Raw genomic sequence first — 20021 nt, 5'->3', positions numbered from 1 at the left:
TGCAACTAAAGAAAATGTAAACTTCTACCACTTTCACAGAAAGACATTTCTATCTCGATGCAACTGCTGCCTTCTGGATTTTTGCTTGGGTTTTCACGTGTACCATACGCTATCCCCAGGGTGTATCCAGGGATTTAGAAATTTTTGTTTCTGTTTCCACTATAATCTCAATTTTTAAAGTGTGATTAAGACATTTTAAAATGTTGCTTTCCAAGTTTTAAGGAAGCTAAATAAAAATGGAATCTGTAAGTTTACACATCCTTCTGTGACACATTTTAGCCTTAAGCTGTTCTAACATAACAGTTTAAAAAACGTTCTCAATTTCAGAAGAGTGATACACTGATCACTCTTCACTTTGTTTTGTGAATATAAAGCATAACCAGTGACAATCCATAAACAAACTGTGGCAATAAAACCCAGAAATTAAAAGCAGTCAAGCTCCTTGGCACTGTGGAAGCATGAATCCTATTATAATGACAGGAGAATAATATTTTAAAAAGCATATTCTAATCTATTTTGGAAAAAAAAAAAAAAAAAAAAAAGAAAAGAGAAAGAAAATGCAAGTTATCAACTTCACAATAATTTTATATTTGAGGATAAATTGAGTGCACACCTGGAAAGGCTCACTGCTTTTATAGCTGTTTTTCACAGTACATACTTTCTTTTAATTCAGAAGGACAGTTTCAGCAGGACCTAAGGCCCTGTGGTGCATCACGTAAACTACTTAATGCAAGTATTCTCATCAGTATAATGAATGAATTGCCCGTAGAATTTAAAATAGAATTAAAAGCTACATCTTCCTTTGCCTATGTAACTTCAAAATGCCTACAGTTCTTGTTTCACACACAAAACAAATACTTTTAGATTACTTTACAGTTACCTAAAGTGTTGATTATATATAGACAGCACAGAAAAGTATACTAACTTTGTAAATCAAGATTTTATGGTTTATTGCATTTGTTTACAATTTCTGAAGGGGATTTTTTGGTGTAGCTTGACCTGAAACCATCAGACATATCTACATAGGTTTTTTTCAAGATTCAACTCTTTTATCACACAGTGATCAACTCTCTACATTCATCTTCTGTAGCGCTCTCAATTCCAGTTTTCCAGAGTTCGTGAGTACCAACACTGTTGAAAAAGTACAAGTTCAAACACACCTACACAAACAAATTAGACTGAGTATTGCAGATAAGGCTACTTTTTTTTTTCCTTTTTTTTTTATATATATATATATATATAAATTTGTTTAAACCAGGCACAGAGAACTTTGGAACACACAATACTGAAAGCCACCTATGATAATCTTTGAAGGTTAGGTGTTTGCAAATTCCACAGTCAAGCATTCGTCCCTATATCTTTAACAACGAATACACAGATCTTTTATTTCCTCAGCACTTCATGTGAATGTACCTTAAACACAGTGGTTCTAAATCTGTACCATATATACCGGAATAAGACTATAGATGAGCTAATTAAGTGCCACCACGTTCTATTCAACTGTGTGCTTTACTTCACAACAGAGCTGACTGCTCAAAGGCCAGTCTCACAACAGTGAAAAAACATGCACAACTGAGAGCAGGCAATGGCAGGGCACTTAGGTACAGCACAGAAGTCCATCGTGGAGCATGACAGTAAGAAATACTGGCCACAGTCATCAGAGAACCAGTTCTTGTACACATAACTTAAGGAAAACTGCATTATCAAACTGTACTTTTACGTGAAGTTCAAGCACAAACTTTTTCCAATACTCCCAATTTGCCAGAAAGCTCTGAAGAACTGCCCCCCCCCCCCAACTTTAAAGATGTATAATTCTGCACATTCAATTCCACATTAAATCACAAAATAAGCACTCGCTTTTCAGCCACCTGTGAATTTAACAAAAAACCCTCACAATTTAAGATTAGCAAATGCATTTCCAATCTACAGCTTCATGTAACATTACTATTAATATGTCTTGTTAAAGAAATTCTCTCAAAACTTACATACAATATATACTGTGGGTAAAGGACATGGTGAACACATTATTTCCATTCTCTCTAACAAATACCTAGTGATTATGTGCAGTGTTTTAATGCTGATGTTAAAAATTACATGATTCCTGTTCTTCCAGTCCTGTTTTACTTGTACCAATATTTAGAACTTCAGAAGTGCACATACAGTACGGACTGTGAAGAGTACACATTAGTGCTTGTTCCACATAGGTGCTGCTATAGGTCCCTGTGGAGCCCTTTCAACAGTCACAAATTCATCAGGGTTGTCAAAAGCTTCATAGTGGATTAACAGATCTTGAATAGCACACTCCTCAATCTGGAAGGAAAAAAGAACATGAATGTCAATGTCGGATCTACATTTACATCAGCAGCACGGTTATGAACTGGCTCTACTGGTCACAAATGCATGTCTGCTACAGACTTCTTAATCAAGAAGAAGTAGCAGATGAGGCCTCCCCTTCAGACAACTTGAAGAAACCTCATGTTTGCAGGCCCTGCTCCTCATGGGAAACTTGAGCCACCCTGATATCTGATGGAAAGGCAACACAGCAGGGCACAAGCGCTCCAGAAGGTTTGCATTAGTGAAAACTTCCTAACACAGATGATCAAGGAGCTGATGAAGGGCAACACTCTGCTGGATCTCCTACTTACAAACAAAGGAGCACTGGTCAGGGATGAGAAAGTCGAGGGCAGCCTTGGCTGCAAAGACCATGAGATGGTGGAGCTCAGGATCCCAAGAGAGGGGAACAACACAAATAGCGGGTAACAACCTGGGACTTCAGAAGAGAAAAGACTATGATCTATTCAGAGATCTGCTTGGAAAAAAAAATCATGGGACATGACTCTGGAAAGAAGAGGGGTCCAGGACAGCTGGTTAATTTTAAGGATCACCTACAAGCTCAAGAATGGTCCATGTCAATGAGCAGGAAGCCAAGCAAGAGTGGCAAGAGGCCTGCATGGTTGAAAAAAAGAGCTCCTGACAAAACTCAAACAAAAAGTAAACATATAAGAGGTGGAAACAAAGAAAGGTGACCCAAAAAGAAAACAAGACACTGTCGGAGCACACAGGAACAGGGAAGTCAAAGCCCATCTGGAGTTGAATCTGACAAGAGACAAGAAAGGCTTCTACAGCAGCAAAAATACAACATGGGCTGAATGACAAAGGACATGGAAAATGCTGGGGAACTAACAGTCTTCTTCATCTTGGTCTTGGTAAGATCAGCCTTCAGCAATCCCAGGCCCCTGAGGTCAGAGCTGGCCAATATGACTCCAAGTCCACTCTCAAAACTTGGAAAGGTTGTGGCAATGAGGACTGGAACAAAGCAAATGTCATTCCTACCTTTAAGAAGGGCAAGGAGGATCTGGGTGACTATTTAAGCAGTCACCCTCATCTCTATCCCTAGGAAAATGACAGATCTTAAATATGGCCTAAGCACAAAGTCCATCTAGAGGCCAGTCACTAGCACCAATATTGAGACTAGGGCCAGTACTGCTAACAGCTTCATTAATTACCTGCTTGATGTGACATAGAGTACACCCCCAGCAAGGCTGCAGACAATACAAAATTGGAAGGAGTTGCTGATATGCAGGATGGTTGCACTACCACTCGGAAGGACCCAGACATGCTGGAGAAACAGGCTACAAGGAGCTTCATGAAGTTCGACAAAGGGAAGTGCAAAGTCCAGCTCCTGGGAAGATTAACCCCAAGCACCAGTACACACTGGTTGCTGACAGGCTGGAAAGCAGCTTAGCATAAAAGGATCTAGGGTCGGGGTGGACAGGTTGCCTATTAGCCAGCAATGTGCTCATGTGGCAAAGCAGGGTGACAGCCTCCCGTGCCCCATGAGGGACAGCACTGCCAGCAGATTGAGATCGGTGATCCTTCCCCACTACTCAGCACTGGTGAGTCACACTGGAATTCCTGGGTCCACTTCTGGACTCACCGGTACAAGAGACATGGACATACTGGAGACAGTTCAGTGAAGGGACACAACGATGATTAAGAGCTTGGAGCATCTGACATATATACAAGGAGATGCTGTGCACACTAAAGTCGTTTAGTGTGGAGAAGAGAAGGCTTAGGGAGTTCTTATCAAAGCATATAAATATCTGATGAGACAGACTAAAGACAACAGAGCCACGCTCCTCTCAGTGGTGCCCAGTGACAGGAGAAGAGGCAATGGGCACAGATTGAAATACACAAAATTGCATTTAAATATAAAAACCTTTTTTACTGTGAGAGTGGTTAGAAACTGGAACAGATTTCTCAGAGAGGCCATGGAGTCTCCATCATTGCAGATATTCAGAAGCTGCCTGGACACAGCAACCTGCTCTGCGCAGGGGTTTGGGTTAGACAGTTTTCAGAGGTTCCTTCTAACCTCAACCACTGTCTGACGCTGTGAAAACCATGGACTCAGTAGTCAATCTGACTTCAATGTAGGCCTACCTTATCAAACAGCAATGTGAAGTTGTTATTAAATTATATTTAATATCATTATGTGGCTGATACTAAGTGTACCAATACATAATTAATCCTAAAAACTGATCTCTGAAACAGCCATTGGCAACTCCTTGTGTTACTTCACAGCTGCAGTAACTGAACACTTTACCTGGATCAAAGCCAAAGGTTTTTCTCTGCTCCTAATAAGAGCAGCTTCTTGCTGGCGTTCTTCCTCTACAATAGCTGAAAACATGACAGGTGCTATCACAGGAGAGCTAGTTGGCGATGCTGCTAACCAAGGACTGCAAAAAAAACAAGAGACATTACGAAGCAACATCAAGAACAAGGTCAGCACAACACAAAGAAAACAAGCTCCAGAATCTAAGCCACTGTCAAACTTACTTATGACTCTCCAGCTGTGGAGAATCCAGAACATGGTCTTCTAGACCTGGGTTACTTCTAGTGGTGCACCTGGAAGAAGGTAGGAAAGGAGAGCCAAAGTCACTGACAGCATTCTCCTACATCATGCAGTGAAGTACAAATTTACAGTAAGCAATTATAAATGCGTAGGGTTTTTCCAGAAGAAAGACATTAGGATGTAATGCTGAATTTGTCTTTAAGTGTGATATGACAAGAGAAGACACTGAAGCTCCTTTCTGACTACCAGAACTGAATGGATTTTCAGCTTAGGCATTAATTCTGGCATTTCCTAACACTTCAGCATTTCACTAACAGTGCTTTTTTTAAAAAAAAGAAAAAAAAAAAGTTTTTTTAACATGTAAAATAGCCAACTGACTAACAACATTGACTATGTTTGAAACTGATATGAAAAGAATATGGCTTCAAGATAAAAACCAAAACCAAACAACTGTCCTGTATTCAAATTAAGTGCTTCATGTAAAAGAACGAGTGCTACAACAGAACTAGTAACTTATTTCCTCAAGTGTAACCCCAGAAATTATGTACTTTCACTACATGTCCTGCAACCACGTCCCACATTCTTAAGAACAGCATAAAACTAGAATAGAATTAAAAAAAAAAAAAAAAAAAATCATCCTGAAATATCAATAGAGTTCCCAACAGCAGGATCTTTTATTCAGCTGCAAATAGTTAACCTCTCAACAAAAAGACGTTGCATTTGGTATACTGCATGCTTTAAGGGACAAGTATATTTGTCAGAAAAATCCTACATCAGTAGGAAGACAGGGACTTATTTAATACCTGTCTTTGGCAACTTGCGTGATTTCCAGAACTCTAAAAAAGTATAACAGCATACTATGAAATGCTAGCAGACTTTTTTGAATTATTCTATGGCATTGTAAAAAACTCTAAGGGTGTTGGTATTTCAATAAATCAGTCTCAATTTTCTTTAAGGCTTTGGTAATCCTCCGTAAGTGGCCACAAACTCTTGGAAAAGAGGAATAATCTATAGAAAGCTAAGAGAATTCCAGTAACAGCTAAGCTCTCTGCCTGGAATGTTTTCCCCAGAACACAATTCCAAGGACAACAAGAACCATGATTCCTACCACTAAGCAATAAGAGCAAGACCTCAAGAAATCTGAAATGCAACATCAATCATCAAAAATAGCATTTAAATGAACCATGCCCAGTTTTTTGTCACAAAACATAATTTTACCTACCAAACAAAGAACAGAACGAACACAAATTTAACTGCTGAGGGAAAAATATATATATATATATCTATCTGCAGCAACGGCTGCCAGGGCATAACAGTGGACTTCAAAAGAGGCTTTCTACACTGTCACTCCCCTGAATCAAGCCCAGCAGATACACTTCCTGCCAGGTCATATTGCTTCTGTGTTTCCACCAGGAAAGTACAGTTCATGTTAGTCAAGACGATCCTTCCCCTCCATTTTCAGTAATGGTGATGATATCAGACACTGACCGGACTGGCATGGTACACTGTATGGAGAGGAAACCAAAAAGCTGTGGTACTCTCTGAACTGGATGTTTCCAGATAACCACTATTCCAGAGCTCTGAAAAAACTGACACGTGAAACAACAGCTCCATGGCAAGAGTGGTCAAATCTGCTGTACTGTTCTTCAGACTGAGTATCTATATAGCTGCAGTGCCTTTATTTTGACCTCATTAATAGGCAATGCTTTTTCTATAGGTGTTGAAGAATAGTTACAAATGCAAAAAAGGTAAAAAAAAAAGTCAGTATCTTGTAAATTTTTTTCTGCTTTATCTTTGGTAAAAGAAACCCAATGGCAGGTTAGAGAATCCTATTTTATTTAAGAAAGGTGTCAGGTCATGCCAGATAAGTGTGATAAACAAATATGGGAATTCTGTAAGACACTGAGTCAAGAGCCACATAACCATTTATTTTTTTAAAACAAGTTTCTCATACCTCTCCTACCTTGCTCACTCTATAGCTGGGTTAATCATTACTTTAGAGAATAAGTTAACTAAAAGAAACATAACTAAGTTAATGTTAGTGGACCCAGTAAGAAGCAAAGATCAAACCAGTAAACAATATTAAGTGATGCTATTAATTTAGCAAAGGTTAAAAATTAACCGTACGACTGTAGAACAAAGCAATGGGAAAGGAAGTTCAGAACTACGAAACAAAAGACTGTGTGAAATGAAGGCTGTAGTAGCTATAAGCTGGGAGGTTTTCAGCTTGAAGCGAAAAAGCAGAACCCATGGCATACTGATCATGATAATGAATCTGAAGTATGTGGCTGGGAGGGGGAGGAGGAGGGCAGGGGGAAAGAGTTGTTTCCATTTGAAACAAATACTTTTGCCAACATATACCACACTGGACAATGGCTTATTTGGAGGAGCTTTTAGTTTTGGTCTCATAGGTTCAAGGAAGAATAATCTAAACTGTCATAGATGCAGAGAAGAATAACTGATATTGAGTCTTTCACTGATCGTCTTCTGAGAGGAGACTAAAAATTATCTCTAACCTTGCAAAGGAAAGAATGAGAGAGAATTGCTACACTTCATACAGACAGTATCTGGACTGATATCTGATACACAAGGACAGCCTCCTCCAAACACAAAACCAGGTCATTTCAGTGTGCCTTAAGTCAAGCAAGCATGGCAGAAGGTTGGCAGGAATGAACACGCAATTCTGTTCTACAGGGACTTCAGAAAGGACACATATAAACAGTGAAAGCAGGAACAGTCAACACAGAGGAAAATAGAAGTATGACTTCTGTGTATGGGGACAGAGCTGTAAGAACCAATCCTCAGCTGGACCTGAAACAACTGAGGGACGTGCAGAATAAGGGAGTGATTGTTTATTAGCAAGAAGAAAAACAAACCTATCAACTACAGAGGTTTCTTGAGGACTAGAAAAAGCTAAATGTTATACCCATTGTCAAGAAGCAGAATACAGGGAACTGCAGACCTATCAGTCTCACCTCAATCCTGGGGAAGGTTGTGGAGCAAATCCTTCTGGAAGTAATTTCTGAGCACATGTGGGACAAGAAAATGACTGGGAGCTGCCAGCATGGATTTATGACACAAGGCAAACTGTGTCTGACCAACGTGATTGCCTTCTGTGACAGGATGACAGGCTCAGCAGTAGATGTCATGTTCTTTGGCTTCAGCAAGGCCTTTGACACGTTCTGTTATTGTATCCTTACACTCAGTCTGAAAAATATGGACTGAGTAAATGAACTACAAGATGGGTGGAAAATGGGCTGCATTGAAGGGCTCCAGGGATTGTGGATTAGCTGTACAAAATCCAACTGGAAACAAAGTACTAGTGGTGGTCCTCAGGGACTGATACTGGGACCAATCCTGTTTAGCATCTTTGGCAGAACGGAACACGCTCAGCAAGACCACAGATGGATGGGCAGAGGACTGGGGAGGGTGCAGCAGTCTGCATTCTGGATGCCAGGCTGCCATTCAAAAGGCCCTTAAAGAGGCTGGAGAAACGGACAACCGAGAACTCATGAATTTCAAACGCAAGTGCAAAGTCCTGTATTTGGAAGAGAACAGCCCCACGCAGCAATACAGGCCGAGGGCTGACTGGCTAGAAAGTGGCTCTGCAGAGAAGGACCTGAAGAGTCCTGGCTGGCAGCAAGTTAAGATGAATCTGCATGTGTCCTTGCAGCAAAGGGGGCCAACTGCATACGGGGCTGTACTAGTGAGGGTGTGGGCAGGCAGTCAAAGGAAGTGATTCTTCCCCTCTATGCTGTGTTTGTTAGTCTATGTAGAGAGTATCAGTTTTGAGCTCCTCCATACAAGAAGGATGCTGTCAGGATGGAACAAATCATGGGCAGAGTCACCAAGATTAGAGGCTGGAGCACATGACAGGTAGAACTGTGTTTTGTTAATCTTAAAGGAAGCTGGCAAAGGAGAGATTTCATTGCTATCTTCAATTACCTAACTGGAGGATAGAGAAAAGATGCAGCAAGAATCTTCTTTGAGGTGCACAGTGGTAGAGTAAGAGGCAACATACACAAGCTGCAATTTAGGAAATCTCAGACATAAGAAAAAAAAAAAAAATCCCACTATAGGAATGATCATACACTGGCATATGTTGCCTGTTGGGCTATCTTCACGCTTGGAAGCTGTCACAACTCAATTGGACCAGGCCCTGAGCAACACAATGTAGTTTGACTTATTTTGAGCAGAAGGCTGAACTAGAGAATCTAAATTATCCTATGATTTCAACAGCTGGGGACTACTTTTTAGCTGAAGTCTAGATAATCAGCTTCCAGCTTTTACTGCACTTCAACTTCAGATTATAACATAATAAAAAGCGGGAAAGAACCAGATGAAAGGAAGGAAAAGAGGAGATGAAAGCAGTTTTTTGCTTGCTGGTTTGTTTAATTAAGAGCATGTTTGTACAACTTACTAAATGCCTTTATTCTGGTGTCATCTCTCAACTTTATCTCCTTCTCCACCTGTTTTAATAAGTCTCACTGTCCTGCACATTTGACAGTAACCACCTATCCAGCCCATTTGACAGTTACACCCTTCTTCCCACTCACAATCCAAAGAACTCACAGCACTAATACAAATTAATCCAAGTAGATCATTATACTTAACAAACCTGTTTCAGTACAGATAATAAGTTCTTTCCAGAGTAAGACTTTGAAACAAACAAACCAAAAAACCACAACAACCAAAAAACCGCAACAGAAATTTCAAAAATCTGGAATTTACAGTTCAAGTGTCATAGCACACTCTAGTGATCAATTAAAAGGTAAGTTTAAATACCTGTGTCATCTCCCTCAATTTAAACATGGCTTAAAAATGTAAAAAGCAGTTCAGATATTTTGAAGCTGCACATATGTACATCTGTGTTTCTTGCTAGCAAGACATTCAGTCCAGATATTAAATCAACTGCAGATATTTCAACATGCTAGATTAATTCCTCAGCTGGCATCAAAATAACTAGGAGAAATGGAGCAGACAGGAAATGGGAAGCTAGCATATACAGAAAAATGGGAAAAAGCCTCAAAAATATAGAACTTGGAAACCTGGAAGTCTTGAAAATTAAAGACTGATGCAGAGACATAAGTGGTTCTGCATGGAACCAGCCAAGTATCATCAGTACTGAACCAACCTGATTAACTCAGTTGGCTGAACTTGCCATGACTCCTGCACAGCCACCAAGATGTCCCAGAACACCGCTCCCCAGCGTTTCTTGAGAATTTGTTCATTTGAAGCCAGTTCAGGTCCTGTGCCTCCCTGATCTAATGACTGCTCTCAGAAAAGGAACACAAAGCCTGGTCTCCTGCAGAACCTCTTGGGTTTTGCTGTACCATTTGAGTCATGTACTGCTTATTAGCTCATTATTAGCCATGCCAGAACTAGGCCATTCCCACGCAAAGCCACAAAGACTTGTTTCCACTAAGACTCTTCACTGCTCCCTGGGGTAACACCGTGAAGACAACCCAGGCTGCCACAACTAAGTTAAGTCATGTCAGGCCTACGTTTTTAGTTTGGACTATGAGCTACACATGCACAGCTGCACAGCGTAACTCCCAAGGCTGAGCTGTCCCTGGAAACAATGCAGCCACATCCACACAGCCCAGCTTTTGGGCTGATCTGCCTCTGGACTGAATCCAGTTCACATCTCCACGTTCATGACATGGTTCCTCTACGGAAAATTTCTGGGTTGCATAAATTGGAAGGTGACAGTGTATGGAAGAGTGCTTATGCAACCACCAAAAAACCCTCATCCAGAGACTTAAGAAAATTGTCAGTTTAATTACTGCACAGTTTATTCAAAGAAGAAAGACAAAGCAGAAACAGCAGCCATGCAAGTATCTTCAGTGTCCCATCAGTAAGTCTGACATCAAGAGATGAGAATTACTTATGCTCTACACACATGCAATTTCCTTTCCTTAAAGAGGAAGAGGTAAGGATGTGGATAATTAATCTTCACAGAAATAGGCTTTGAATGCCACAGGGAAAAATCAGAAATTGCTGTGACAGGAACTGTACAGTCAAAGAATAAAATTACCTCAAACTAAAAATTCAACTCCTAACTTTCAGATGGATGAACTAGTCACCTAGGCTCTTTATACCTAATAGAGAGAAATAAGCATCTTCAGACACAATTCAAAACAACCTGAAATAGCTCTGGAAGTGCCATCTTTTCTAACTGATTATAGTCAGTCTAATCATCTAGGCTCCCACTACCTTAATGTGTCACTTTCAGACAGCTAACGTATTAGGCCTGGATTCAGCTCAAATAATCCACTTTGAGAACAGGCAGACTGGCCAGACTGCACAGACTAGACAGAGCAATGCAAAAGGAAAAGAAATTACTTTATGAAGATCACAGAGCAGGTGTGACAAAGCCAATAATAGCATCCAGTGCAAATTCCCTTATCACCAGCCCTTCCCATTTCCCATACAACAAAAATCTTTATTATTTTGCTAGCAACAGAATTAATGGTACCTGGTTTTCTGCAGATTTGTGCTTTGTGTCCCTACGTCTCCACTTACCACAATAACTTCAGCTTCATCCCTCTGTTCCTGAAGAATGCCCACCCGTCACACACACTCTCCAAATCCCTCCTAACTCTCTCCTCTAACACCATCCCACACATGACGTTCCTATATATCTACCCTCATTTTGTTCTTTATCTACCAATAGGACACATACATACTACTTCTGTCCTAAGGAAACACCAGTTTCTATACAAGCAGAACAACCAAGCGGGAGGCTCAGCAGAACTTTCTTTTCCTTATGGAGGGGACAGGTTTTGGAGCGAGATGGAACAGGATTTTATAAGAAAAACTGGGAGGTAATGGGTGTCGGGGCTCCCTGTGCACCAACAGGATCTGCAAAGTCTCCTTCAACGCAGCTGTGTAAACTTGAGTCAGGCTGCCATGAACAGAGTTGAGTTGTAAGGAAGAGCAGTACGAAGGCTCAGGGGGGCTCTCCCTCTCTACTCATTAGCTGCCTTTAAGTCCCTCAGTCTTAGGCCTTTCTTGAGCTACGCTGCAGCTATGCCCACGCCCTGCCTTGCTGTTCCTGACCCCGACATGACTTGCAGGTTTGACCTCAACCCTGCCTCATCCCAACGGAGGTGTCTGCGCTCACTGACTCTGGCTCACGCTGGTTTCTGTCACTCAGCCTGCCTTGCCCACCTCACTGGATCCGGCACAGTGGGGCTGTGCCCTTGCCGGGGAGGCCACGGCCCAGCCCGTCCCGCTGTCACCCTTCGTTCCCCTACTACCCCAGGGCAGCTGGCCTGCGCTGCTTCCAGATGGTGGGTGGGAAAAGTCTGTAAGACTTTCAGGCCCTCTGTCTCGTAAATATATTTGAAAAGCGTAGCATTCAAATTTACTGATGGTAAGGGGAAGAAATGCAGGTGAGCGGGCAACTCAGATCACACAGACCTCCGGTAATTTCTTTCCTCAGCTTAGACAATTACTTTAACTCAAACCAGAGGTTTTATTAGAGATAGAAAGAGGATGCATGGCTAAAACAATTTGACCAAAGAGCAATATTGTCTAGTAACTATACACACAATTCATGCACACCTCAGAACAAGTTATTTTTGTCCTTAGAATTGTATTCCCCCAGTAAATATAATACACAGACACAACCAATGCATTAATATTTCAGTAAGTCCTCTTCATTCATGAAAAACTGCACCTAAACAATTAAATCAGCTTATAAGAAAACTTAAGATCAGGAAATGGCAGAACTGTGTTTGAATAAACTGATTTTATCTACTTGGTGGTTACACAGAAATACAGCTAACCAAACTTGACTTCATGCGTGCCATATCTGAACACTAAAGAAGATCTAATTTCTACAGAAGTTTCAAAATATAGGTTTACCATTTTTATACATACATGCATGAACAAATGTACACACACACACATATTTTGTTTGGAGCCTGAAGTGTTTGTGTCCGTATATATGTATGCACACACACACACACATCTCCAGATACACAAACACTTCAAACCTTGAACAAAATATTAGCAGTGGCATTAGATTGCTTTAGTCTTTAAGCTTCCTATTCGTAATAGGATTTTATGGATGAAATACTCTTAACAGAATCATAAAAAAAAAAATCCTGTAAGGCATTCTTTTAATTACAATTTTATCTTCTCTTATTTCCACATAATTTAAACAGGTTCTTATTGTTCTTGTATAATAGTTGATCAATTAGGAAAAGACTGCTCTCTTACCTTATGGTGTTTTGGAGCGATGAATCCTCAGTTCCTTTATATCCAGCTCTTTTGATAGCAGTACCAGGCGAATTATTTGCACTCATACATTTTTCTTCTTCCATTACAAGATCACGGAATGACTTTGGCAAAGCAGAATGTAATGAAGATGACCTTTAAAAAAACCAAACAAAACGAAGAACAACTCATTTTATATTTGCACTTTCAAAGACTCCATATTGTTGCATGATTCAGAGAGCAAAGAGGGCCTTTTCAGTTACTAAAAATAAAAATACAATATTACTTAGCTTTTGAATCTCACCATTATGCCTGCTAGACCCCATCTGCTAAAATAAGTCACTAAACAAGCCAGTGGAAGGAAAGAAAAAAACAAACCACAAAACCTAACAAAAACAAAACCCCCAAAATCACCCCTCCATCTATTCCCCCCCAACCTATGCTCTAAAAAGCAATTGCATTTTCACAGACACCTTGTCTTAGACAAGACCTTTTCCAACAGTATTATTCCTTGAAACATATTCTCATAAAGCACACAATGCTCTAGTACTTTTGTTCTAATACTGTTAGTTTACCACCATGAATGTCAAGATATTGAATGAATTACTCATACCTACCTGCTGGAGGCTCTATAAAACACTTAATCCACAGTGAAATTCATAAAACTGATATGCTTAATTTTCTTTTACTTGGCCAAGTATAATGTGCACTGTTACTGGCCTATCATGCATATTATCTTTCAAAAATAAACCAGTATGAAAATATAGCAATTTAGCATCATAGCTATTCTGAACACTTTCTGATCCAAAAGCCTTTTTATTTACAGAATTCAAGGCAGTTACTGATAGTCTTTCTGTTATCCATCAAGTCTTTGGAATTAATTCTTCATACATTTGCTTATATTTAACTTTACTAAGCACAGCAGTCCCACTCATTGTCAAATATACAAAATAAATATTGGAAGAATACTCTGCTAATTATCTACTCAAAGAAATAAGAGATCAATTATAAACACTGGTGAAATAAAACAAGCTTTCTATACGACACTAATTGTACAGCTACCATAAGAAGCGAAGCATTTGAAGCCAGAGGCTTTCCAACTACATCTACGCTGTGTACAACTTAAAATAAGAAACATGAGGGAATTAAAACATTGCAATGTTGTACCTGAAATCTTACAACAAAAGCATCTGAAAGTTATATATGATGTCTGAACCCCCGTGCCAGAGTAAAGTTTGCAAGTTTGTTTTGTTTTTTGTTTTTTGGTTTTTTTTTAATATTCCATGAGCAGAGCAGAAGGCATAGAAAGAAGAATGGGAATCTCCAGATACAGCGGCTCAGTCATTTTGCACATCCTCTGTTCCTATCACCAGCTGGCACAGAAGTATCCAGGCAAGTTTTTGAACAGAACTTCCCCAAACCTGTTATACTTAGTAGGCAAATGGTTCCCTTGGGTTCTGCTGTCACAGAAGCTTCTTCTGCTACTAACAATTTAAGTAGCCTACCCATTTTCATTAAAATTATGTACTGCAATCAGATCCACTTGCAACACAGCATTGAAGAAAACCCCCAGAACAACCTCAACCCTATGTCATTCTCAGCTTGTGAACCTATCCGGAACAATTACAAGTGGCTTAAAGTGGTTCAGCTTAAACTGGTACAAATTTTCTTAACAGTAACAACTCTAAATTTCAGCTTGTCCTGCCTGATACATTGTCATTTCTATCTCACTTGTAGCATTAGAAAAACTAATTTATACATATTTTTATTTAAAAAGTAGAATATGACTAAGGTTCTTTAAGCTGTAACTGCGAAACATTAAAACATGAAGTTCCAAAACAGCTGTTGATGTTTCAGTGTAAGTTGGAATACTGACAACCTATCAACCTGTTAAAATACACAATTGTTAATTCTCAAGAGAGACTTCAAATTTCTTTATGTCTCCATTTTGGAAAAGCTGCAGGCTCTCCTGAGCTTAAAAAAACCCTAAAACAAATAAACACTCCCCACCCTCAATCAAAGTAGGTTTGGAGAACTAATAAAGTTAACACCTAGCTTCTTGCATGACATACCAGTATTACCAATGTGATTTTTTTCTTTCCTCTCTTCTAATTTCTACTTTTCTTCAAAGAACGAAACAGGTTCAGTCACCCAAAAAACCTGTAAAACTGGAGGTTTCTTTTAGGGGAAAAGGTAGGACATTGTGTATGACAGACTGTCTTTTAGTCAACCAAAAAAGAGCCGGAAGGTCCCACACCCTTCTGGCAAGTGTGCTCACTGCACATCCAAGATGAGTATCTTATTTCATTGGAACACAAGTTCTATGGCTTTGAATATAATGCATGCGTGGAAAGCTCAATCTATTGCCAAATGCACTCTAATAGTCCATCATGAATTTACAGAACATAATTTTGCACATATAATATTAGAGCAGATGAGTAACACCATTCTATCTCACATACAAAAAAACTTCAAACAACTAGCAGGGGCAATCAAATAATTGATTACTTGCCTAAAGCAGCTTAAAGTTCATTCAACAAATGCCCTCTTTCAGCAGCTAGGCATAATTTTAAATATTCATATACCTCCCACTGGTTCTTTGCTTGAACTCCTGAGCTACAGGCATTTTCCAGATCAGCAGCCAGAGGAACACTACAGAGGAATGTACAGAATCATGCATGGTGACCACATCAGCATTAGATTGGATTCCATCCTATTGAAGTATACCCTGGCCTTTCCACTTAAGACAGTTTGTGTAACACAGTAGAGCCGAGCTACTTTCAAAAACTGTTTAATCAGAACCTTAAGAGCATAATATATTTTCTGGAGACAGTTATCTAAGCATATTCAAAAATTAGCCCATACTTGCTTTTAAATGCAAGGAACAGTTCACAAGCAGTTGGTAGTGTAAAGTTAAATAACACCCAATGGCTCAAGAATTATCTATCAGAGAGTAGATGAATATCATGAGTAGTCAAACTATCCAAATATCAGATCAAATAAGTTATTTTTATATGTGTTTTATCAGAGCTTCTCTTAATATCTTATTTCCTGTATTAAGTAGTAAATCATTTAACTAGAGGTGTCTCATGGGTTTCAGTCAACCATTACGAATACTTCTAGAGAGTCATTTATCTTACACTGAAAAACAGGGCTTTAGGAGCCAACAAAAACCTCTTCTGGAGAAGCCCAGATAATTAAGTAAGCTATGCAATGTCCTTTAAAGCCTACTTCAGGCTTTGTTGTATCTAAAAGTTGTGTATGAAGGGGAGAATTGAAAGAGCAGGCTGGAGATAGACGCCCTATACAAAACATCCTCATGCAGAGGAGCTCTCATAGTCCCTTCCCTTGATACCCAAAGTCTGTCAGAGACGATAAAACTGTAGCTTGAAAATGGCTAGTAAAAAAAAAAAAAAAAAAAAAAATTAACTGATGATATTTAAAATGACTGGTTGAAAATATCCATGAAATGCCTACACCAGTGATCAATAACATCAGCCCAAGCCACAGCATAGCAGGTATGGGGAAGACTCCAGAGAAGACCCACTTGCACCACTGATCACAGCAACACCCCTGACTTTGCCGGGTGCCCGAGGAAAAGGATTGGCTCAGGCAGACCCCGGTCCACCTCATCAGCAGCACCCCTGGCCAGATGCAGCCATCCTCCTGCACCGGCAGGGACACCCCTCCGAGTCACCCATCGGGTAGAGCTCAGGAGCATGGCTTCCCTGGTGCTGCCACGCCGAGCCACTGATGGGTAGAAAGGTGGTTGGGTTTGTAACAGTGCGTAAATGAGCTTGTGAATGAGCCCGTGTGATTTCTCTATGTAAGACTGTGTACATCATCACTATGTATGTTAGGTTACATATTGTTTATGCATAATTATAACTTTAGTAGTAAGATTAAAAATAGTAGATGGAATGGAGTCTTTTTAACATAATACAGGATAGCATAACTCAGGATTTCCTGTGTTGGTCACCGTCTGATTCAACTGTTAGTCTCTCCCAGCAAATTTTATGTCTCAGAGCTATAATTGCCTTGTGACACCTCCATTAGCTAAGCCAAATAACTAACTTACTGCTTGACCTGCATTATCACCTGTGTAAAGCAGGTAGCGTTTGAGGATCAGTGTTAAGGATTCTGGAATTCATCCTCTCTTTAGAATTCAGAAGACAAATCTTACAAACCTTGTTTCTCCTATTGTGAAGGTCCCAATTACAGTTCAGAGGTCAGGTAGAGTCTGCAAAACAACTCATTCTATTTCCTCTTTAACACAAAATTGTGGGCTTTGCCCAATGTTATACCAGAATAACTTCTGGTGGCTGGGGGAGTAAATGAGACCCTAAATTTTTGTATTAGGTGTACAAGATTGAAAACACATTGAGAAGAAAGATATTTAAGCCCTGCTTATATAAATCGAAACAAAAGAATTCAACCTCTTCTTAGATTCACTTGAAATATTGTGGGCTGGAAATTTTTAAAACCAAGTCAATAGGCAGTTCATTTTTGTAAATAACTACTGCAGTAACATACCTCTATAGCTTGTAACCTGGACACTAGAAATACATGGCATGTAACACTCTTTTTTTAGTTATAAACAACCCATGATATACAGATGCCTACAGAGAAGATTTCTTGTTCCTACTTTCACCAACCCTTGGAGAAATCCCAGCCATCACTGCCAGACTCACTACTTAAATGACAGTCATGTCACACTACTCTGAATTCACCAAACAACTGCCCATTTCAGATCAGGCTGACATGCTCCTTGACAGGCCCTGTAAAATAAAATACTAAAGCCCTTTAACTATAAGACTGAATGTACTGCATGGTGTCCACTAGAGAAGCAAAGCTTGTTCTGGCGTCGTAACTGAAAGAATACCACTTTAGAATCAATTATTATCTGATTTATAATGCATGATTTTGGGATGATTACAACCTACTCTCACAGTTTTCCCCATACATTACTAAGAAATATTTTGAACACCACCTCTATTTTACCGTTGTTATGTTCTAAGATATTACTGTTATTACTACGGTCTTAAACTAAGATAATAGCATACCAACAGACTTATGAGGAATCTCAAATAAATCTAACGCCACTTCAAACTCAAGGTGCTGATGATAATAGCATCCATCCAAAAAAGAAAGATGAAGTAATAGATACATGACGTTGTACAAAAGCAAGCAGTTCTAGGTATTACCCTAAACTTTCTGACACAGAACACCTCTTAGGAAACAACTACCGCCACGAAGCAGCCTACCTTTTCCTCAGCCAGCTAGTGTTGTGATTTTTTTTTTTCCTCTCCACAGACTCATTAAATAGCTAACAGGCTACATGTCTGTTTTGAAGTTACAGGAGCATAGCAGAAAGGCAAAGATTCCAGAAGATACATACTACCTTTATTTCTGAAAGAAGCAACCAATTCATATGAAGGATCAAAGGAAAGAGAGCCAAAAGACACAAGAGGGAGACAGCTCTAACCATGGAAAATAGACCGATCCTTTGAAAGGCAGACTCCTATTTTACTTCTAAATCTATCCTATAAAAAAGGAAAACTACTACAATTACGTATAAAACAGCTAAACTGTCTAAAAAAGACTTCATTTAAAATAGAGTGACTGTGGTGGATCTGCAGCAAGCTTTGTTTCCACTGAGGCACAAACAGGTAAGTTGCAGACAGAGGAGACTGACTCATAACTCTCCCAGAGTACCAGTACAGAAGCAAGCTGCAATAAGAGTCTAGACCTCCTTGAACAGGGAAAGGACGAGAAATGACCAACATTTACCGCAAGTTAAGAGCATGCACAGAGGTGTTTGTTCTGTAATAATTAAACACATTAAATTTACATAGCTTGCAACTTTTACAGTTATGCCTTTATGCTTTCATTCAATACTAACTGTAAATGTGAAGAACAAAACATCATTCAGGCTAGCACCTCATTACAATGTTGTAAACCTAGTTCATTGAACAGATGATAAACCATTTTTCTACTTGATACAGTGATATTAACTTGAACATTTAAATTGTGTGTAATCAGCATTAAAAGTCATTTTAAACCCATTATGCATCTTTCCACCCCAAGAATTCTCAGCAGCATCCATCACTCCCTCCAGCTCATAGACACCTAGATAACTTTGTTACCAGTAATTTCAGTCAATTTAGCTCTACTCCAAAGTCATTCTAGCCCTTTTGCCCAGGAAGGGCTAACATTTTTCTTTATTTTTTTGACAGTGAAAAAACAGCATTCATAATGGTTTTCAATAACCTCTTCCTTACTAAGTTTCAGAGCTCGTGCTCAACCTTCTTTTTCTATGCTTCACTTTGATACCACCTGCAAATACCACATCACACAGAGGCAGGAACCAGATGGGATGCAGTCTTCTGACTCACTATAGCAAAATTTCAAAGAACTGTTAAACTGCAACTACTGCATTTCCCTGCACCCTCTGAATTTCTAGATTACTACCAACTGTAGATGCAAAGAGTTCAATGCTAGTCTTTTTAATCAACACAACCTAGGCCATTTTTAAGAAACTGCTTCTAAGAGGCTATTCATTAATAGTAAACCCCTCCAAAGAAAAAGAAGTGATATTTGATTTATAACATACCATGCATTCCCTAGTTTTGCAACTTTCGTAGGTGGGGGTGGTGTGGTTATTAGTGTAGTAGGTTCTGTGCTGTTAGTTACTGATCCATTATCTTTTGCTGCCAGGGCAATCATTTTCCTTTGCTTCTGAGAAAGCTTGATTCCATGAGACACCATTCTGCTGTTAATTGATATTGCAAAGAGAGAAGATGTAAGATCAGTGTCCTTTGAGATGACTTGCCTTTAATCTTGCAAATTAAACTGACAGATACTTCTTTCCTAGACCAAAACACTTTGTCTAGAGTGCCAAAAGGGGCGTACAGGTAGCGGGGAGGGGCTGGATGGCTGGTGA

General features: G+C 39.6%; 1 protein-coding gene across 3 annotated transcripts in view; it reads right to left on the bottom strand.

Moving 5' to 3' along the window:
- Positions 1-921: 921 nt before the first annotated feature.
- The window catches only part of IBTK (inhibitor of Bruton tyrosine kinase), a 60993-nt gene continuing 41893 nt past the window's right edge, over positions 922-20021 (bottom strand). For 2 of the 3 annotated variants that reach the window (XM_033002794.2, XM_033002795.2), the window contains exons 25-29: positions 19692-19850; positions 13082-13234; positions 4837-4905; positions 4604-4736; positions 922-2310 (exon numbers count right to left, since the gene is read on the bottom strand). In XM_033002794.2, coding sequence (XP_032858685.2) covers positions 2185-2310; positions 4604-4736; positions 4837-4905; positions 13082-13234; positions 19692-19850 — 640 coding nt within the window. In that variant the 3' untranslated portion in view covers positions 922-2184. The remainder of the gene's footprint in view (positions 2311-4603; positions 4737-4836; positions 4906-13081; positions 13235-19691; positions 19851-20021) is intronic. The other variant, XM_033002796.2, reaches the window with a different exon arrangement.

This window comes from Tyto alba, unplaced genomic scaffold (genome assembly GCF_018691265.1).
Source record: "Tyto alba isolate M040663 unplaced genomic scaffold, T.alba_DEE_v4.0 Super-Scaffold_40, whole genome shotgun sequence".
In the NCBI taxonomy this organism is placed as follows: domain Eukaryota; kingdom Metazoa; phylum Chordata; class Aves; order Strigiformes; family Tytonidae; genus Tyto; species Tyto alba.
The sequence above is the reverse complement of the archived record's forward strand: the minus strand, read 5'-3'. Positions and strand labels throughout refer to the sequence as shown.